The sequence below is a fragment of the Dermacentor andersoni genome, chromosome 9 (assembly GCF_023375885.2).
Source record: "Dermacentor andersoni chromosome 9, qqDerAnde1_hic_scaffold, whole genome shotgun sequence".
NCBI classification, from domain to species: Eukaryota; Metazoa; Arthropoda; class Arachnida; order Ixodida; family Ixodidae; genus Dermacentor; species Dermacentor andersoni.
The window spans coordinates 121,424,094-121,447,197 of record NC_092822.1 but is presented as its reverse complement, the minus strand read 5'-3'; the positions used below and the strand labels follow the sequence as shown (position 1 = coordinate 121,447,197).

The 23,104-nt window shown below is 45.2% G+C and overlaps 1 protein-coding gene across 1 annotated transcript in view; it reads right to left on the bottom strand.

Moving 5' to 3' along the window:
* The window catches only part of LOC126529664 (peroxidase-like), a 137,249-nt gene that overhangs the window by 32,037 nt on the left and 82,108 nt on the right, over positions 1-23,104 (bottom strand). Inside the window, exons 6-9 of the mRNA XM_050177177.3 lie at positions 19,658-19,792; positions 10,798-11,016; positions 6,505-6,674; positions 3,930-4,041 (exon numbers count right to left, since the gene is read on the bottom strand). Coding sequence (XP_050033134.2) covers positions 3,930-4,041; positions 6,505-6,674; positions 10,798-11,016; positions 19,658-19,792 — 636 coding nt within the window. The remainder of the gene's footprint in view (positions 1-3,929; positions 4,042-6,504; positions 6,675-10,797; positions 11,017-19,657; positions 19,793-23,104) is intronic.

Here is a 23,104-nt window from a genome sequence, read left to right as displayed (position 1 = left end):
GTTTCTCTAGAACAATCTGCCCACCATCCTTCAACAAATCTGCTGCTACCTGATCCTCCCCAGCTGCCTTCCCCCTTTGCATAGCTCCCAAGGCTTTCTGTACTTCCTCCGGCGTTACCTGTGGGATTTCGAATTCCTCTAGACTATTCTCTCTTCCATTATCGTCGTGGGTGCCATTGTTACTGTATAAATCTCTGTAGAACACCTCAGCCACTTGAACTATCTCATCCATATTAGTAATGATGTTGCCGGCTTTGTGTCTTAACGCATACATCTGATTCTTGCCAATTCCTAGTTTCTTCTTCACTGCTTTTAGGCTTCCTCCGATCCTGAGAGCATGTGCAATTCTATCCATATTATGTTTCCTTATGTCAGCTGTCTTACGCTTGTTTATTAACTTCGAAAATTCTGCCAGTTCTATTCTAGCTGTAGGGTTAGACGCTTTCACACATTTGCGTTTCTTGATCAGATCTTTCGTCTCCTGCGATAGCTTACTGGTATCCTCTCCAACGAAGTTACCACCGACTTCTATGGCACACTCCTTAATGATGCCCACAAGATTGTCGTTCATTGCTTCAACACTAAGGGCCTCTTCCTGAGTTAAACCCGAATACCTGTTCTGTAGCTTCATCTGGAATTCCTCTATTTTGCCTCTTACCGCTAACTCATTGATCGGCTTCTTATGTACCAATTTCTTCCGTTCCCTCCTCAGGTCTAGGCTAATTCGAGTTTTACCATCCTATGGTCACTGCAGCGCACCTTGCCGATCACGTGCACATCTTGTATGATGCCAGGGTTAGCGCAGAGTACGAGGTCTATTTCATTTCTAGTCTCGCCGTTCGGGCTCCTCCACGTCCACTTTCGGTTATACCGCTTCCGGAAGAAGGTATTCATTATCCGCATATTATTCTGTTCCTCAAACTCTACTAATAACTCTCCGCCGCTATTCCTAGTGCCTAAGCCATATTCCCCCACAGAGAAAGAGAGAGAGAGGGCTCTTTATTAGAAAAACAGAGAATTTTGCCGGCGCGTATATAACCTGCCCCGCATCACTCCGATACCAACCTTACAGGAACATGCCCAGCTCAATACAATTGCAGAGCTAATTTTGCAACGTGAAAAAGCAAGTGAAATAAATAAAGCAACTTATTCCGGCTGTCGCTGCGCTGCATGCTCATTTTCACCGCGGCTCTCGGATTGACAATCAGCCCTATCCAATGCCTCCCTGGGAATTCACCAGCATCACAACTAATAAGCCAACGAAGTTACGACGCAGCGATACAACAGGTATTATTGACGAACACAATATCGTCGATGCATCATGCGCTAACACCTGCAAAGTCTATACGGATGCTGCCATTCTCCCAGGCGGCGGAAGGACATCATTCCTGAGTACTACGCATAATTTCATCAGTGGTCACCAGCGCTATTTATCTACGGAAGCCAGCACTCTAGTAATGGAACTTCAAGCCATCTACGACGCTGTGCAAGATGCGACATCTAAGCTGCCTACCATCAAGCAACTAGATATCTTCACTGATTCTTTAGCGGCTATTCAGGAACTCAAGAAGGTTGATAAGGCGATGGAAATCTGCGAGACAATACACACTATGAATAGTAAGACAGCTACTTGCGTCAAAGTACACTGGATTCAAGGCCATTCAGCGAACCCTCACAACCCTCAACCCCTTAACTCGCTCCGTGCCCGCAAAAACTTTCTCTTGCAGGACACACGCACTCTTATCCCACCGTGTGCCTGCTACCTCCCCCTTCACCTTACTAGGGCGGAGGAAGTTGTGTTTAGGAGGCTTCGGGCCGGGGTGGCCCTTACACCGGCTGATATCTCAAGGTGGAACTGGTCGCATTTACCACTGGGTGCTACGTGTCCATACTGCTCCGTTCCTGTGATGGAAGCAGATGCATACCACCTAATATGGACATGTACTGGTTTAAAATCGGAACGCTCGCGTCTCCTTCTGCAAGCCGGCCTCCGCTACAGTGTGACGACCAGCTATGACCGCTGGATACGTGACAACAGATTCCACAAAGCACTGCTTCGATTCATACACAACACAGGCCTCACAGCACACATATAATACACATATACGCATCAAGAATTATGCCTTAAGGGCAAGTCTTTATCACAATAAAAGAAGTATATAACCGCTCTCATGCTACTCTGTATAGGGATGGGGAATGGGATTAAAAGATTCCAGAAAAGAGTGGGAGCAAAAGAGGATAAAAGTAAATATGAAACGTCCGAGTGGACCTGATACTGATATTTACAGGTGACATGGCGGGTAAATTTAGGCTTTTGTATAGGAAGTGCGCAATTTTTAAAGCTTTCCTATTAGACCAATTTCTGTCAGGTATTTGAACAATAAATCCGAAACCCGTCACTGTTTTGAAGGGCCGGGCATTGGACCTAAGATGCTCGGTAACGTTAACGGTTCGTGACAAATCATGTCCATTTGGTGCTCAAAAATTGCCTCTCATCGCGGTACGCGGGGCATTCTAGTAATATGTGCTCAATTGTCTCTAAGTTGCGACAGTTATCACAGTATGGGTTAGCGGTAAGCCCTATGCGGTACAGATAATTGTTCGTGTACGCCACGTTCAGTCGAAGATGATGGTACAATGTCTCTAAGTGTGGAGAAAGTGGTCGTGGAATTTTCGGTCTCATTTCTGGGTCAATGTAACGCAGGAAGTTATCTTGGTGAAGCGGCAGATTCAAGATGCGGTCTTTTTCTTGATAGGCATATTTTTTGCCATGTTTGAAGCGTCGGCTTTTGTAAAAAATGTTCCTTTGAACTTGCGGTACTGGAGTCCATTTCTGGCAGCTTCGTCCGCTCTTTCATTTCCCGAAATGCCGGCATGGCCAGGTATCCACTGGAACTTTATGCAATGCCCAGCAATCTTAGCCCTGTGGTGAATATAAGCAATGTCAAATGCTGCTGGTTGATTATTGCACTGCCTTGTCTCCAGCCTGCTTCTTGCCTACTATGGCATTGAAGTCGCCCATCAGTATAGTGTATTTTGTTTTCACTCTACCCATCGCCGATTCCACGTCTTCATAGAAGCTTTCGACTTCCTGGTCATCATGATTGGATGTAGGGGCGTAGACAAGGAAGCTTGAGAACATTTTAAGGACCGCGCAAAGAGCGATGGAACGAAGAATGTTAGGGATCACGTGAAGAGAAAAAAAAGAGAGCGGCTTGGGTCAGAGAGCAAACGGGTGTAGCTGATATTCTAATGGACATTAAGAGAAAAAGAGAGCTTGGCAGGTCATGTAATCCGCAGGTTTGATAACCGTTGGACCATTAGGGTTACAGAATGCGTACCAAGAGAAGGGAAGCGAAGTCGAGGACGGCAGAAGACTAGACGGAGAGATTAATTTAGAAAATTTGGGGGCGCTAGTTGGAATCGGTTGGCGCTTGACAGCGGTAATTGGAGATCGCAGGGAGGGGCCTTCGTCCTGCAGTGGACATAAAATAGGTTGATGCTGGTGGATACGTCTTGCAAACTTTACGGCTGCAATTCGTAAATCCCAAAATGTGCAGGCAGTTATCAATTAGGAAGGTAAAAACTTTCGTTAAATATTTGCATATGTGTTTTGATTTCTCGTGCTACAAATGTCCGCCTCGTTGAATAATCCAGCTCATGAAGTCATGAATTAAGCTCTCAGCCACAGGCGATTTAAGAAAATTCTGGAAGACCTCAAATTGACCACCCTGTATATAATAAAAAAAGAATACCTCAGAACATGAAAAGGCAGCTCCTCTGCCCAATGCTGGGTGGGAACCGACACTTACATCATGGAAATTTTTGAAACTACGGCAAGAGCACTGGTGATTGCGTAGCTCTACGAACGACACGTGCGCATCAGAGGAAAATGCAGCTAACAGCATCGCAGCTTGAGTTTTGCTTACTCAGTTGTGGGGCGCAAGAAGGCATTTCGATTAGTTGCGACGGCGTCCATTCCTGAGACATTTTCGCAGAGAATCTTCGTCAGTGTGGTTTTCCGAATGGTAGCCAATTGATCTGAAGAAAGAGTAAAAATACCATAAACACCAAGTAGCTTGAGCCTTACGTGGATGTAAATATTGCAAATCAGTGGGAATGTCTGCTGGTAATAAAATATATTTTTTCCAGTTGGATGATTTCTGTGAAGCAACCATTGAGTAGGGAACAAAGGAATTGGGAACAGAGGAATTGACTTGTGCACCATAAACGGCATGGCGTCTGACGAAAATTCTTGCCGCTCATATGCAAAAAGCTGTTTCTATCTAGTGACTGCAGCAAGCCCATTTTTTTGTTTATGCCGTTAATATTATAAAAATTGTTAAAAATTGCCGAGTTCATGATTATATTAGTAATAAATTACGATGTCTACATTCTGTAAGCTGCTTCCATTGAGGTACATTAAGTGGACGAAACTTATGTATTGTACTTGGCTTTTATACATACTAATATTTTCTGAATAGCAATTTCACAACAGTTATGTACATTCGCATGAACTCTACGGAAGCTGCAGTCAGATATCAAATTTGTCCCCTTTAGATGCTCTAGAAGATTCGGTTTGCAGGACTGCAGTATCTGTTTTCGATGCGCCGTTATAGATTTGTGAACTTTGTGTTTCGATTTTTTTACCTATCGATTTTAAAGAAGGTGTGAGGTCCTAGATGAATATTATGCTTCTCCATATACGAGTATTTATTTTTCTCAAATAGAAAAAGAAATATTCATACTGACCGAGGTTTCAGGTAAAAGAGCTGAGAGGATATTTTTTGCCCTTACATTTCTGATGTCGCTGTATGGGGCACTCGGGTGCAGTCAATCCTGCGAGCTACCATGCAAAAATAAAATTAAAAATAACTACATGTTGTTAATGTTGCGATGTTCTTGTTGGCGCTGACACCGTCGATGCTTTGGACATTGTTTTTCACGAACCGTCAAATTCTGGACGGGTTCTATATTGCCACTATGAACCATGCTCGAGCCTCATCCTCGTCATTGTCCCGTACCCAGCGGTTGTGCTGGCGACACCGCTTTCGCGAACGAAAAATTACATACAAACACGACACCATGTAGTAAAGAACAATTTTCATGGGGTGCACATATTGTCCACCTCGTCCGCTATTCTATTGCTTGTCCTGGCTTTCGAAATACCTGTACAGACGCAACCGCTGTTACAGTCAGTCTGCCACCCAATACCGGGCCGTAATTACTTGGCGCTGTTGTTGCGATGTAGCGCCGTAGTTATCGCGCCCGACTTCCAAGTGCACACTGTTGCCGGGGCATGGCTTTTAATACCAGTTGTGACGCTTCTCTCTATGGCGACGGTGAAGCCGGGTTCACGAGCTGGCCTGACGACGACCAAAACAAGTCAATGATGTCAGGGGTCGCCTTCAGTGTAACGGAATGAACAGCTGAACGAGGCGAATCCAGTTTGCAGAACACATCTACTGCCCAAATGAAACTCATTACATATACATACAATGGTTTGCAAAACCGTTTGTACCATGGTGCTAGGTGCGAGACGACCTCAGAGAGAAACACATTAGCGTGTAGGTGCTGGAAGAATTGACATCAGACACGTGATAGTGTGTTTCCATGTTGAAGGCATCTGGTAAAAGAAATTTCTTACGGCATACAAAACCTCATAAGCAGCACATTTCTCACTTCAAGCGCGTAATTTACAACTTCGCTACAAAATTTAAAAGAGGGGACGGACTTAATAGGGGCTGTCGTGCACTCTTAAAAGCGTTTGTACTTTTTTGGGCTATCTTGTTCCGCAACAAATAATCATCATGTATCTTGTCCGCGTTTTATTTTTTAATGTTGTGCACCAGGTCTTCCAGGTCACGAGCAGAATGTGTGGTTTGAGCATGACACAGTGAGAATGGAAACTCAGGCAAGGCAGATGACGTTTGTTTTGTAAGACAACATAAGCGATAAGGGTGCAAAACGTTTTAACAGTGCAGTCTTCTAGAAATTTTAAACGGTCTTCATGCAAGCTTCTGCTGACGTTTGAGGCGTCAGCAATGATTGCAACGACACTTAAAAGTCGAATAGAGAAAATCTTGCTGGCAGCAAATGTGTTTATAATGTATGCAGACTAAAATTTCCCCATTTCTTTTAGGTGTTTGTCAATGTCTGCGTACATTATTCGGAAATAATCATAGAAATTAGCATTTCGCAGCTAAAGGCTTTTCGTTCGTCCATCATATTGTTTCATACCATACGACTACATGCCTGAGGTTAAATACCCTATATTACTTCCCAAATGGACGATGCGTTGCCCGTATGCTCGAATTAGATAGACAAAAGGAACTGTTGCTACTGTTGCGTAAAAGCCAATACTTATTTCAACTATTGCACGACTTCTTAGAAGACCAACCTTAGAATGTCATTCCACGAGTACTCTTTTATCACTGCTCTCCATATTTTTAGAATCTCATTTCAACGACTGATTGCGTTTCGAAGATACTTCAAAGTTATTACCTTCATTAAAGGAACCTGATTGGTTGGCATGCTCGTAGTAAAACCTGTCGGCGTATTTCAGTAGGCGAAACTGCCTGGCCACACCGCAGGCGAAGGTGGCACCAAGCTCTGCTCCATCGAGGCGTGTCTCCGATAGAGCTCCCGAAACAAGATCGATGTCTCGAACATCCCTGCACGGCACATGAAAGTCAAGCAGACGATTCAAGCTTGGCGGCAAAAATACGCTCTTTTCTGCAAATTGAGGAGTGCAACATGTGTTACAGTGCAAATATATCCTTTGTCAAAGTTACATAGCAATGCCACTGAAGCGGAGGTTGTGTGCTGAAGAACCAAGAAGAACCAGGTAGGAGAGTTTGTTATGAGTGGTTTTAGCGTATCAAAGAAAGTACATTCGGTTATGTTTTATCAGGGACGCAGCCGCAGTGGGGTATGTGAAACATCTTCTGCATGCTGCAGAGGGCGTATGTGCACTAGGGTACAGAAATAATGTAACCAAATATATGCTTCATCGATTCACACATTCGAAAGTTTACACCCCTATCTTAACTTACAGTTATAGCGAGGGTTTTAGGGTGTAATTTTGAATATGTGCTCGCTCTCTTTTTATAGTTGATCCAACTTTTTCCATACTGTGTCCGGCACTAATTTAAAGAAACGATCGTACTGATGGTGGTACCCGACACTACCCTGCGCCACTCGAGATCACCGCCGTCTCACATAGTGGGGTATACTGCGTTTTTCTCAGTCTCCTGCGAACATATGGAGACGAACATTTCCTACACAGAGAAAAGGGATTGGATAAGCCTCTACCTTGCTGCCTGAGTTCCTTCACGCGATTTCTGGATGCTGCGTGTCGAAAAATCTGTGAAAGCTGAGCAACCGAGACATTTCTGCACGAAACTGCAGACTTGTAGGCCTTATAACTCCTGATGAGCGCAAGTTTGACGAAATATGCGTACTGTGAGATAGTGACCTCTCTCACTCGTGGCCATCTCTGCTCTGATGAACAAACGTACTACCGCGCTATGCATGTCTAACAGCCGCGCGCGAGACTTAATTTAGATACGATTTAATCATTCACGGCGAGACAATAACACAACCACCCCTGAGTTAAAGCAAGCGGCATACGCACGCAGTAAAAAGATCACATGCTCACATGGAAACGGCGCCGCGGTAGCTCAATTAGTCGAGCATCGCACGCGAAGTGCGAAGGTTGTGGGTTCGGTCCTCACATGCGGCAAGTTCTTTTTTCATCCACTTTCATTTCTATTAATTTATCGTTTCTTTATTTCATTTATTAAGCCAAGTAATTTCCCCTATGTTGTCCGCGGTGTAAGTGTTTGTTGGCTTCTTATGATACGACCAATAAAGAAATCAGGCCCCTCGGTTAATCCCCTTCCTTCTCGTTTATATTTTACTCATGAAACATATAATAGGGATCCTGTCGCCCAAGCTTGCAACTCCCTGTTGTTAGTGGGCCCACAGTGGTCAAATGTGCTGACCGCGAAATGTCTTGCTGCGTCTTGCTGCCCTAGTCTCTTCACGCCTTTGCGGGACGCTGCGTGTGGAACACGCTGGCACCATAAGTGAGCGAGCGTGAAATTTCTGCTGCACACTTTTTTACATCTTCATAAGCCCGCTTTGAGTTTGATGGTTTATGCCAACTGTAGCTCAGTGAGATCTCTCAAACGCGAACAGTCTCTTTCTGTTCCTCAGAAATAGTGCTGACCTTTGCCTTCCTGAGCGCACATGAGAGGCTAAATTCAGCTCCAACTGTTTTATGACTGGCGCAACAATAGCGCCATCTGTGCACCACACATATGCATCAACAAGCAATGCCTTCTTTCCTTTACGCAACGATACCAAGTAAGGCGCGCAGGAAGTACCGTTGCAAAGTTATGAACGATATTATTATGTTTTCTTTAGATGCGGCTTCAGCAATCCACCCCCTCAGACCAATTTCATGGAGGTCTGACGTCAAAATAAGGGTGAAAGAAGGAAAAAGTGTCCGCCTAAATTGCACCCTGCGAAAGTTAAAGTACAGCGTGCAGTTAAACTGTCACCACCCGAACCGACTTTGTACAGGCAAGCACTGCCACCACAAGCGACGTATGTCACGGGCGCACGCACGCGTGCGGAAGTGCAGCACACATCCTCATCCTTAAAGGTCGTCCACCAAGCACAAATGACTTATTCAACTAAGTTAATGTTTAAAAGTAAGTTGCGTAAGAAAATACCTAAATTACGATTTACGCACAAGCTGCACACATGATAGCTTCGGAATATAGTACGAATATAACTCTGTTGGCGGATGCTGAAAGCCCTTTTCCTAGTTGTCGTTTGAGGTCCTTCCCCATTATTAAAGGCACTCCACCTGGTGCAAGTTAATTATTAAAATATTACAATTTTTCAGAGTAAAATGACAAAAATACCTGTAAGGTACGACATACACACACGCTATAGACATGATATCATGGGATTGTAATTCGAATATACAAGAAAACATAATTCTGCTAGGCGGAAACTCAAACACGAACTTCTTTTCCAGCTGCAGTTTTTTTTTTTTGCACGCCACGAGAAATCCCGACCAAGTAGAGGCTAATAACTTGGCTGTAAAACACTTGGAGCGTACTGACCAAGCGCTAACGCGAGCTGGAATTTTTTGCAACCCGCTTCATCTCCAGCTATATTTGGTAAGAATAGACGATGCCGGGATACCACAACAGTGGGCGAATTGCCCACTCCAATCAAAAGGCAAGTTTTAAGCTGTTCTATTACGTTGTCAACTCTAGAAATACTTTTAGGCGAATATCGAATACATAGAGCCGTGAAATCACGGCTGCAATATAAATTTATGTGCAAGGATTGTGTCCTGTGAGGAACGTATATACTGTCAAATTCTTAGGGAATAATAAAGAACTGTTCGTCTCCCTGGGGTTAGTCGCTCTTCATTGTAGGGAATGCACCGTTCTACTGAAACTTACCGTTCACTTGCTGATTGACTTTTGAGACACACTGGTAGGTTCTCGATTGGTAAGACGAAAGTATGGAGTCGTAACCTATAGTTCAGTGGAGACTAGTCTTGATAGGAACAATATTAGAAAGAAAACCTGCAGCGCACAAAGCACGGCAAGTGCGCAAACCGGAAGCGGCACTGAAGCGCTTTCACTGATATAGGAAGACTTCGAAACTTAGGCGCTCCACATTTTAACCTTGCAACCCACGAACTACATTATCTGAATAAATGTCTGACCTGAGCCCAGCAGTATCCAGGGAGCTGCTCACAAGATCTTCTACAATGCATTACCTACGTTGGCAAGTCAGTGATCCTCAAACGGTATGTTAAACGACACCCAATGGATCCCGCGATGAAAGGAATGCTTGTTTGTCGCATGCAAGCATCATTAAAAAAGTGGACATGGAAACAACTGCGATGAGACATGATAATCTTTAATGGAAAAAGCAATGCATGCGACTTCCATTGGAACTCTGTTATCTGCAGTACTATGTAGCAAGTGTTTGGACTGCAGTTTATGGTGGTCTTTGTTTTTCGTCACTCTTTAATTTGTCTGACTTGCTGTGAACTTTCTGTTCGCACTCACTCCCTCCCACCCCCTCTTCTAGGTTGTTGTTTTATTTATTTCCTTGTCATCTCAAATTGCGTTCTTTGCTTCCTCTTTCGCTCCAGTCCCCACATCATTCATTCAGATTTTTCTATCTGCGCCATACAAAAGAGTAAGGAGGCGTTCTGACACCTCCAGTACCATTTGCCAGCCAGCTCCCCTCGTTTTGAAACGTGAGTATACTTATGAAGAAAAAAAGAAGACAGGCGCGAAAAATGCATTTAAGGAAATATGGCCACCACTACACGTACTCGAAGTGTCATGTATACAATGATTCACCATTGAATTGCACCAAAATAGTGACCAAGAGGCTCGGATAGTGAAGACTGTTATAGTTTTTTTTTACATGCGGTAATGAACGTCTCTAAGTGATCAACCATAAAGACTACTACTAACCACTTTCATAAAAATGGTTCGTCGGGACAATATACTCGATATTTCGAAATATCCTGCAGTCAGCAGCGGAATTTACAGGGTAGAGGACGCGTGAAACTTTTGCACAGCCACAAAATTTTCGTAGCTTGACCGTGTAGAAGGGAAATGATTATTTTTGTAGCTTCCCAAAGGCGTACCCGAAGCTGTAAAATTTCTGACCCACAGCGTCACCGAACTGCGTACTGCGTAAACCACATAACGCTGTTTCTCACAGTGGCCTCTCTCCTGCACTCACTCGTAGACTTGCTCGTAAAGCTGGGCCGTCTCCGCGGGCATCACCTGGCTGAGGTCATCGAAATTGGTGATGGTGATGTTCTGGCACTCCCGAACCCAGTCAACGTAAGGTCGAACGCCGTGGTCTCGGGCTCTCTGAATGTCGATGGCAAACAGGTCATCGCCGTATGGAAGCCAGGCCTTCCGGAAGAGATAATGCGTGACGCCATGGTCACCAAACCTGCAATGTGTGGAAACAGTAAAAGTAATATAAGCAATATTGAATCAAGAAAAATCGGGAAGTGAATTACAGGCGTTCATCAACAAGTCTAAATGCAGAAAGCTGTGCCAGTTGCAGCTGTGCGGCATTGTAAGCGCGACTACTTTTACGGGTTATCGAAATTGTCTTCTGAGGGCCACTAAACTGCCACGAGAAAAACCTAGCATAGGGAACCACCACTGCATAATCATTGTGTGTTTTGTTCTTCTCATCGTAAATATTACCGCGCTAACTTTCATACCTTACTTCATATGTGAGACTATTGTGGCACGACAGCCCCAAGCCCAAATTATTGATAGAACTACGGAATACCAGTGGGAAGCGCTTATTCCAGTGTGGATAATACCTTTTGATTGTCCTGCCTTACTTTATGTTTATGCTTGAGCCGTAACAATAAGGATTTATTATAGTAAAAACATAAATGAGTTACGCCAGGACGGATCTCAGCATTACTGCCGGTGGCAAGGCGATTAGCATTGAAACAATGCGGTGGTCCACCACAGTACTGAACCGACATTCAAAATCTTAGTCATTTTGAGACTTCCAGTATTCTGGCCTTATACGGCCCTACTGTCTCCCGCATTGATTTACTTTGCTATGGTACCCGCTTGCCAAAGCCGCTCATGAGTGTTACGGCATGTGGACAACGGTATGATGTCGATAGGATGACGAAGAAGGTGTGATGTCGATAGAACGACAAAGGTGTATGACGACGATGGCATCACGACAATGACGTGACGATTATGCAATAATGACGATCCTTTACCGACGCCAGGATGATGATTGTATGAGGACATTGGGATAACATCGAGTGCATGACTACGGTACCGCAGCCACAATGATATGCGGGCAACGGGATGATGCTGCTGGGATGACGACGATTGCACGACCACGAAGGCATTACGACGACGGTGTGATAAAGGCTTCGTGATAGCAACTATCTTGCGACCGTGTAATGACGATGATGGCATGACAACGACGATATTTTCACGGTTTATTGAGGACAGCATGATTACGATCGAATAAGGAATGGTGCTTATGGACCGACGAAGGCGGTATGACAACGACGGCATGGTGGCAATTAAACAAATTTAGTGAAGTGAAGGCGATAGTAAAATGACAGCGTGACGATGACATCATGTTAGTAGTGCCATGACGACGATTTTGTGACAAAGATGGCCGAACGGCTATCGTATGGCGAGTCTCTAATTGAGAAGTTGGAGTGACAACGACCGGACGACCATGATGGTATCGCGACGATGTTACGGCTACAAATACATGGAGACTGTATGATGATCGTGGCATTCCCATTTTGTGAGGACAATGGGATGATGACTATGCGACTGTATGACGACGTCTATATAAAACTAATGGCATGCGGCTGCTGGAATGAAAAGAGTAGGATGACGAAGCTGGAGTGACGACTACGGAAGGACCATGACGACTGTACGACAACGACGGTGGGACAACAATAACGTGATGGGGGCAGGTTAACAAAGCAGGAAGCACGACGATCGAACAAGCCCAATAGCGTCACGACTATGGTAACGTACCAAGTGGCAACTAGCCATTACGTAACTTGGGCGCTGGGTCGGTGCAGAAGGCATGACGACGACGGAAAGACGATAATCAGATGACGAAACGAGAATAGAAACAACGAAACGATCACGATGGCATCACGGCCACAAGCACATACCTTTTGGCCAAAGCTGGTAGAAAGCATGAGCCATTGGTTTGGCGTAATAGGCCAGATTTATAAACAAGAAGGCAGAATCCTACGCCATATCCTTGGCCAGACAGAACTGGAATACGCTCTGCGATGGTATTCAGGGGAAGCTTGGTGTGTCAAAGACTTGGAAGCTCCTGCGTGTCCTAATCGATCCCAGCAGCAGCAAGTCGGCCACTAAAGACAGGCTCACGAAGCTTGTACACACCATCCCGGGTGCGGACACAGAGTTGATGGAAAATCTCAAGACCAGGTATCTGTGCACAGACCCAGTCGTGGAACAACCGGAGTATTCTGGGCTGCCGAATGCGAAGATGGACATCCCACTCACGAAAGAAGAGATCAAAGCAGAAATAGCGGCCATGAGAAAAAATGCAGCTCCAGGTCCAGACCAAATAACAGCAAAGCTCTTATTTAACCTCAGCGATGACACCATCACCTCGCTGGTGGAATGCTTCAACGAGCGGCATTGGGCTACAGGAACGCTACCAATATCCTGGAAGACGGCCGAGGTTCGGTTCATTCCGAAGCTGAACAAACCCCTTAAGCTGGATAATCTAAGACCGATATCGCTGACCTCGTGTTTGGGCAAGCTCATAGAGAGGGTCATCAACACGAGACTCAGTAGATACTTAGAAGTGAACAACCTCCTACCCAACACTCAATTCGGCTTTCGCCCTCACCTGTCGACCCCGGACGCCCTCTTGTACCTGCACAAGGATCTCCTTTAGACACCTCCCAAGTCACAGACAAGGGCCATCCTGGCTTTGAAAGGAGCGTTTGATAACGTTCTGCATAAATTCTGCTCAATTTGGCTATGAAAGATCTCCCAGGCCTTCTCTCCGAAATCCCGGGTATCAAACACACATTGTATGCGGATGATATCACTGTCTGGTGCAACTCGGGGAGTGACGCCGAGATCGAGGAGCGTCTTCAAGCAGCAGCGGACACGGTGGACCAGTACGCCAGGGAAAGAGGCCTCCAGTGTGCGCCGGAAAAGTCCGAGTTGCTCATCCTGAAGAACCCGAGGACACCCCTGGCGCAGATTATCACGGTGTATGTAGATAACCACTCAGTACCGAAACCCACGGAGATCAAGATCCTAGGGCTGTATATCCCGCAGGGGCGACAGAACACCACCACTATGAAGAAGCTTACAACATCCACCGAGCAAACCTCCGGATGATGCATCGTATCAGAAATAAGCACTATGGCATGAAGGAAAGGGACGCCATCCGCTTAGTGCAGGCTTTCGTGATTTCTCGGATAATGTACGGGACGGCATTCCTTAACCTCTCCAAGTCGGAAATTGAAAAGTTGGAGACACTGACCCGGAAGGCCTACAAGACGGCACTGGGGCTACCAAACTCCACGACAACGGCAAAGGTCATGGCTCGAGGAGTACATAATACTCTCAAAGAGATGTGGGAAGCACAATGCCTCTCACAACTGAACAGGCTCACACTCACAAAACCAGGTAGAGATCTGCTCGAAAAGATCCATATTAATCTGCCCTATACGATAGACCAAAGGGAAGAGGTACCACATGATGTGAGGAGACGCATCAACGTGTACCCCATTCCGCGGAACATGCATCCCGCATATAACATCGAAAGGAGAAAAGCAAGATGGGAAGCCCTGCAGAAGAAATGGGACAAGCAACCTAACACCCTCTATGTGGACGCCGCAGGGCCAAAGAATGGAGTGATGACTATTGTGGTCTCAACGCCTTCAGGATCGATGGTGAATTTTGCCTCGATGAAAACATCCAACCACACTCACGCAGAGGAAGCAGCTATTGCATTAGCTATAGCATCTAACCCTAACGCCTATGTGCTCACTGACTCCCAGAACGCCTGTCGCAACATCAATAATGGATTAATCCACAGATCAGGGTTGTCATTGCTGACTAAGCATCCACCCAGCCAAGCCTCAGTCATCTGGTTTCCCGGTCACCTGAAACTACCAGGAGGAAACGAAGCCGCTCACAGGCATGTCCGAGCTCTTCTATACCGGGCGTCTCCCCCTGATGACTGTGAAGGGTGCTGCGACCTAACTGCTCTAGCAGTGTATGCTGACAATCTCGCACCGTACAGACCAGGAAGGAGTACCCAACTCCACATAAATCCCTCACTAAGTGGGCAGAGAACACTTTTAGGAGACTACAAACTAATACATACCGAACGCCAGCTAAGTTACACCAGTGGTACCCTACACTATACTCCCCGCAATGCCCACACTGTGGAGAGGTAGCTAACCTCTACCACATGGTGTGGGCTTGCCAATTTAATCCCATAGTTGACCCCATTCCCAATCCCTCAAAAGAGCAGTGGGAGGCTATTCTGCTCAGCGATGATCCTGACCGTCAGCACTGGCTGGTGGGGAGGGCCAGCGCAGCAGCAGTAACCAGTGGGCTACCGGACTAGGCGGCCCACCCACGAGTTCTACGAATATCCTGCAAATAAAGATGTTTTCAATCAATCAATCAATAAGCGCACAGGCTCGAAACACCCGAAGGCAAAACATCTTAATGTCATGAGCAACTATTTCGACTAGGGCAAGCAGCGACAAAGTTAAAGGGTGGAAAGTCGTATCATCATTAATCAGATGAACAGTCATACAGATGAAGAATAATTTTTCGTTACAAGTTTCATTGACACGAAAGTGCACTGTTTAAAAAGAATTAGTCCTGTGATGTTGCAGCCGACGAGTCCAAAACACTGAATTCTCTTTTTACCTGTTTGTGGTAGAAGTTCACTAGAAAAATTGGGTTAGCTGTATGTTTCCCAAGCTATTATAAGAAACTACTAATATAGGTAAAAAGAAAAAGACATCAAAGTTTGGCGGCAGATACAAGTTCATCAGCGCGCTTTAGGGATGCCCCTTTAGAATACCGACATCGTAGCTGGCAATGGAACCCACGGCCTCGTTATCAGAGTTAAATATCTCGACGCCCTGAGCCAGGGGCGTAGCCAGAAATTTCATTCAGGGGTGGCTCACGTTGACGCTCGGCCATCCTCGGTCTGAAATTTGCAAGGGATCAAATACATGAATAATAACTGAAGTGTCATCGTCAAATATGCTGCAAACGAATTTGAATGCTACGCACTGTGAGCACAAGGAAAATGTGTATTTTTAAATGAAAGAATATACTGGTATGGGGGGGTCCCGAAAATTTTACCTGAAATAGCTGATATCAATGCTTCCACCTTTTCTGACTATTTTATAAGTAAAGAAAAAATCACACGAACTTTAGAACTATATCAGTTCGAAACAGTTCGATACAGATCAGGGCGATTTGCCCTGATCTGTATCTTTTTTTTTCATGTATTCTATATTAACTGCTGTTTTCAATGATATATGTACTTCTCCCCCCCATTGTAATGCCAACCTGGCGCTGTGGGTGCTGTGATAAATAAATAAATAAATAAAGCTGCAAAGGAGTGCATGCTATTCATATGAAAAATGTGAAGGCCGTGAAATGAACAAGTTGACACAAATATTTTCATGAATCTTTGTCATTTGAAAACCTTCTTTACATTTTTGTACAAATCCAACGACCAGGAAAAAAATCTCAATGAGGCTTTTCTTTGTTACAATGTATTGCGCAGTAGCAGGTGTCACCGGTCATGTATTGTAAGTAATTGCACCGAAATTTTAGTCGCAACATAAAATACATACAGAAGGCAGGAGTTCTGCAAAATGTACGAGGGCGAGCCAAATAAAAGCTAGCCAATGTGAATATGACAAACGGTGTACTTTATTTAAAGGTAGTCTCCAGGGCCATTTCGACATTTGTCCCAGTGACTAACGAGTAGCGTGATTCCCGTCTCCTAGAAACCCTTCGGTTGCTGCTTGAGAAATCTCTGACTCTTTCACGTCATCGTCCGACACGAATCTGGTTTCCTTGAGCTGTTTTTTCAATTGCCCGAAAATCTGAAAGTCGCAAGGCGACAGGTTTGGGCTGTATGTCGGATGTTGCAGCGTTTCCCACTTGAATTTTGCAAGTTTTGGGTTAACCTTATCAGCGACGTGGCACCAGTCATTGTCGTGGAGCAAGATTACCCCATTCGTCAAATTTCCACGTCGTTTGTTCTTGTTTTCGACATGCAGCCTATCCGGCGTTTATCAATACCGGAAACGATTGATAGCGTCTCCAGGTTTAGGAAATTCGATCACTAATGGCCCTGACGTTCGAAAAAAAAAAGTCAACAAATTTTCGGCGGAAATGGCGTCCTTTGGTTTCTTTGGAGTGGTAAATTCGAATCTTTCCACTGTAATATTTGCCATCGTGTTTCAAGATCGTAGTAGCGGCAGCATGATTCTACGCCGGTCAGAATTGCAGACAAGAAGGAGCCAACCTCATTGTGATACTAGATCAGATGAGCCAAAATTAAGGCAGCGCCGAATCTCACCGTCTTCTGGTCGTCGTTCAAAATCTTGAGCATTCATTGTGCACACAAGAGCTGATAACCGAGATGTTCATGAATTACGGTGTGAACCGAACCGTGACAGATGTCCACACGCTCTGCCAGTTCATCGATGCCTATCCTCCGTTCTTGTGCGATCAGCTACCCTACCTTTGCAATTGTGTTGGGGGTGATTGCACGGTGGCTTTGGCCCGGTCTTGGATCCCTTTTGGAACTTTCATGTCCTTCTTTGAACCGTTTGCTCCAATGCTTCACAGTGGCCAATGAAATGCAATGTTCAACGTACACGTCAGCCATACGGCGACTAATATCTTTTTGGCAAACACATACAGTTGTCAAAAACCTCACGGCGCCATGCTGTTCAACTTTTGGAGCGTCCATTACGTCACACAACCATGCTCAACGCAGTGTACGAGAGCAATAGAGAACATTTATCCTCACACCTGTGTGTAACTTCTGTAAATGAGAGATCCCTGTGTGCTACGCGCATGCCTCACCGAACCCTAATTGCGCGGGATGGTTTGATGCACTTTCATTTGACTCGCCTTCGTAGGTTAGAAATGCGACGATACAATGAAATATACAAATGCGAAGACACAGCGTGATAAAGGGCAATAAAGTGTCAGTGAAAACAAGGTTCACAGCACGTATACAGAAAACCTCTCAACAAGATATTGAAATATATGCAAAAGTCTCCAATAAATCTAAGTATCTAAGAAAAAGTCACTGTGTATAATGCCTCAAACAAGGCAAATAAACAAGTGGCGCAATCGCAGATCACAGAATACTAAGTCTCGTCCCCTCCTCCCTCTACTCCCTCTGACGTATCGCGCGCGACGGAAGGTGGCGCGCATCCTCGCCTCTTTTCTCCCTTGCGCGCACAAAACTGAGCCACCACTGTCGGCTTACACCGGTCCCACCCCCCCTCCCCTAGGCTTTCACTCGCACATACAGCATGCGGCGCACGGTAATGATGTTATTGCCTTTGAACTTCATACGGACCATGAGGGTGACGGTGATGGCAGGAATCCGCCTGACTGTCCATATAATTGCTATCGCAGTTCCACAATAAGAGTATCCGGCAACTGAAGCGTCCCGCGGCTCATCATTTTCCGCAAAAAAAGACATAGCAAAATCGAGCTTTCACCATGCGAAAATTCGCTGCACCGAAAAATGTCTTCTCTTTTTTCTTTTTCTTGTTTCTATGTTTTTTAGGGGACGCGTGGGCACAGAAATGAAAGAACCCGAAGGAAAGCATGTTGGCCAAAATCGAATGCCCACTTTGGCCATGGATTCTGTCTATCGCAGGAATATAGAAGAAAATTTGAGACGCTTGGCCCACAGAAAACCATACGCATACTGCTCGGTATCCTACACCGTCGAGACAAGACCTTCCGGAGAGGTTGCGCTCAAGCGAGCGCATTGCAATCCGTCGAGTCCCCAGAGTCATGGCGGCGGGCGACCATTGTTTCTTTTTCTCATCTGCTAGTCGGGAAGCGTCCAAAACTCTGCCAGCACAAAATCCACTCGGCCAGAGAAAAACGAACGCGCACCAAAGCGGCCGCGCTGTTGTCGGCGCAACACGAGAAAAACGCATGCGCTCTGACTGGCCCCGGCAGCCAGCGGGTAGCGAGAACAAGACAATTGAAAAGAGGCTCAACGTATCCTCGCGAATGAAAGTCTAACTAAAAAAAAAAAAATAAGAGCGTCGTTACCTTTGCTGGCTTTACTGTCTTTACATAGGTGCTTTGGCGCAGGTGAAAAAAAATTTTGGTATTCTTTTCTGGGACAAGACGGCACAAATGAACCACCACAACGCTTCGTCTCATCGGACCTCGCTGCGTGCTTTGTCAACTTGTCTGATAGTGTAATGATTCGGCTTGTCTAGTTGCATGGCCCGATCTACGACTTTAAAAATTCAATGCACGTTTGGCGTCAAATGTTTATAACAAAATCAAAGCCGGGAAGTTCCGGAATTGAAATCTAATGTGCAACTTTGGAAATGTCAATGCCCATTTCACATCAAAAGTTTATGGGAACTTTATACCGATTAAGTTTCCGAATTGAAATTCATGCACTCCGTAGATTACGCGGTCTCCGCGAGAGGCCGCAACAAGCGTGCTCGCCATCAAAACGCCCTTGAAAGTTTGCGCTCGGATGCGGCTCCTCGGGGGCGTTATGCGACTCCAGGTGCATGGGCATTGCCACAAAATCCAGCCCGAGATTGCAATGTTCACGTTGAAATATCTATGTCTTCTTGAGTATGGGAAAGACATTCTAGACAAAATTCAGAAAGATTGCCGGCGCAGGGGATTGTTTTGGTCGTTGGTGCAGGACAGCACGAGAAAAAATTTGTTTCTTTTTGTTTTGTTTTTTTTTGGGGGGGGAGGGCTGAAGCCTCATAAACCCCGCCGCCCTGGCTACGCCCCTACCCTGAGGCACATACCGGTTGAATGGTTCCATTGGCTGCTCAACTGATCCCCGGAGAACGTCGTCTACAGGATGGTAGCTGTCATTCAGTGGCACGAAGTAGGCGTCTTTCAGTTTGAGAATAGTTAGGTTTTGTCCTTTCTGGTCAATCCTGCGAAAACAAGAGATTGGATACGCAAAATTGCCCCAGGCATTCGCTCTTTAGTTTTCACATACCCGCCTCTATTTCATATTTCCAGTCGAAATTTATGACATACTACGTTATCACCCACTTATAGTTAAGTCCGCCTGTAAATTGGGTAATGAATAAATTAGAGCAGCGTCTTTGATGGACTGTTCTCGTGAGACTGGAGTGTAGCTACGGGGTATATATACTTTTCAAGCTGATTTTTATTGTGTGCTGCTATGACACGTACATGTAAAGTCTCTATTTAAATTTAGATAACTGGCTTAGTTGGCAAAACCTGCATGCCATATACATGGAATGAGTAACCATCTCGTCGTGCTTCCTATGGTAAAAACATCATTTCATTTCAGAGATGAAGATGGAACTGTGTGTAGTCTAGCATGCGCAATATGGCAACGCGAACATTGTCATGTTGCTGCTGCATCCTAGATTTTCCCGCAATCTCGGCATTCTCCAAATACACTTCAACATTGCTTTCCGTCATCAGCGGCAACATACAGGCCCAGATCAATTTGGTGAGAAATTTATCGAAAGGGGATAAGAATATGAGTAAACCACTTCCAAGAAGTTCCACATGCACTCGATTTCATATCCAAGATAAATAATTGGAGTAATCGCTTGCGAGTTATTTTAAAAAAAAGAATGTTGAAGGCAATGTGCAATATAAAGTACAGAAGGTCTTCGGAGGCTATTGCGATTACCTGGTACCACACGCTGCTCAGTATATATGAAATTTTTTGCCGACCGTTCCGGCTAAAACGATTGAAATTTACGTTAAAGCATCGGCGAGAATTTAATCATGAAGGTAATGCTAATGAGCCACATTCCCTTTGTGCTGATAGACTACCACGCATGCTTTTATTTTTTACATTTGGTTGTAATGATTCGTTAAATCCAGATTTAGGATGGTTTTATTGTATTAGAGCAAGTAAAACCCGCTATATTTGAAACGTTGTGAATTGTGTCGCAAATTTGCTACAAAGACTTGCCTAATCATATTCTACGTGCGAGTTGAGTAGTACAACACATTTCTCAATACTTGAAGAAAAGAGCGCTACGAAGACGCGGACTAAAAGAGGAACATGTACGACAGACAAGGCGCTACTTCCAACTAAATATTTTTTGTGATGAAACAGTATTTTAAATAGATACAACCTAGAATGGCCCATCGTGACATCAGGACCTCCCGATCTCATTAGAAAAGCTGTCTCATTTTCGGTAAGCGTCACTGAAGGGCAGCTAATGCACGTGCCTTCGGCCTTTGCAATGTAGAAAGCTTCTAGTATCTCCCGTTCTAATCTATCTGTAGACCGTGCCAGAAACCTGGTGTCGCGAAGATACGGACGGCAATTGTGACGTTTACGGATTTCTGCCAGATGGCCCCCGCATTGTTATTTACGGCCCAATTGTGCTCACGCGCCCTTTCATTAAAACACCGTCCTGTTTGACCGATATAAACCTGTTGGCAACTTAGGGGTATCTCATATACGACATTACTTTTGCAAGCCGTGTACTGCGCTGCAAGTTTCTTAGAGCATGGTTCGGGTTCTGCTTTTGCCAGCATAGGGCATATCTTGGCCAACTTACACGGTACAAGCAGCACTGCGCCTTTGCGTCACCTTCTTGAGGTTGTGGGACACCCTATGCCAATAAGGAATCCCATGTAATCTCTTCCTTCTTCGGACCGTGCGTTCTAAAACCACCCCTAACTCACCCTTGAAGAAGATATCTGGCTTCCTACGGCAAAATGACCTCGTCGCGGTACAGGCGGACAAGGAGGATGCCTTCGTCATCCTTTCCAAGGGCGCCTATGGAGAGAGGGCCATCAGCGTGATTGAGAAGAATTTCAAGGCCATGGATTTCAACCACAAAAAGCAAAAAGCCAAAGCCATCAAGCTGCTTGAAAACTTCAACCTGGATGCTCTTCGGAAGGCGACGAACAGGGCTGAGGTAGGCGTCTTGGAAATATTTTTCGCCTTCAAGACCCACAAGCCTGACTACCCCTTTAGGGCCATTGTCTCTGAGAAGAAGACATGGCAGATGCAAGTAGGGCACTACCTGAAGCGCCATTTATGCCAGTTACCCCTAGATGACCCTTTCCTTGTGCGGAGCTCTAGAGAATTAGTGCTGACTTTAGAACGAGGAACTTGGAGCAATGTGTACGTGTTTTCACTGGACGTTGAAGACCTGTATTATGCGATTCCTCATGACGGAGTGCACAGCGCCATTATGGAAAAAGATCAAGTCTTTGGTGAAGTTAGGTTCAGTTGTGCAACCGGAGTGAATAGTGGCCAGTTTTTACAACTGTTGAGCTTTTATCTTCATTCCACTGTCGTTAGTTTCAAAAACCAACAGTATGTACAACGCAAGGGTATTTGCATTGGATCATGGCTCGCTCCCATTCTTTCAGACATCTTTCTCAGCGCCTTTGACAAGTGTGTAAATAGCATTCTGAATCAGTCGTGTGCTCCTTCCATAATGAGGTACGTCGATGATTACCTGGTGGTTGTTAACGAGGCTCCAGGGTCTAGGCTAGATGACAGGAGTTGCAATGACTTGTCCAAAAGAAGCTCTAAATAAATCTTGCAACCGCAAAGTAGAAAGCAGTTTCAACAACAAAGTTTCAAGGCTACGCCTAGCCTGTTTCCCTTCACTCTTGATCTCTAGCGTCTGCGATAAGCTTCTTCAAAAGATCAAACAGGCAAGAGAGGGCACTAACACAAGCCATTTGATAGGAAGAGATTACATGTCATTCCTTATTGGTACACGGTGTCCGACAACCTCAAGAAGGTGGCGCAAAGGCAGTGTTAACCTTCTCTTCAGTGCACCGTGTAAGTTGGCCAAGATATGCCCTATGATCACAAAAGCAAATCCCGAACCCTGCTCTAAGAAACATGCAGCGCAGTGCCCGGCTTGCAAAAGTAATGTCGTATATAAGATACCCCTAAGTTGCCAACAGGTTTATATCGGTCAAACCGGACGTTGTTTTAATGAAAGGGCGCGTGAGCACAATTGGGCCGTAAATAACAATGCGGGGGGCCATCTGGCAGAACACTGTAAACGTCACAATTGCCGTCCGTATCTTCGCGACACCAGGTTTCTGGCACGGTCTAGAGATATACTAAAACGGGAGATATTAGAAGCTTTCTACATTGAAAAGGCTGAGGGCACGTGCATTAGCTGCCCTTCAGTGACACTTACCGAAAAAGAGACAACTTTTCTAATAAGATAGAGAGGTCGTGATGTCACGATGGGCCATTCTAGGTTGTATCTGTT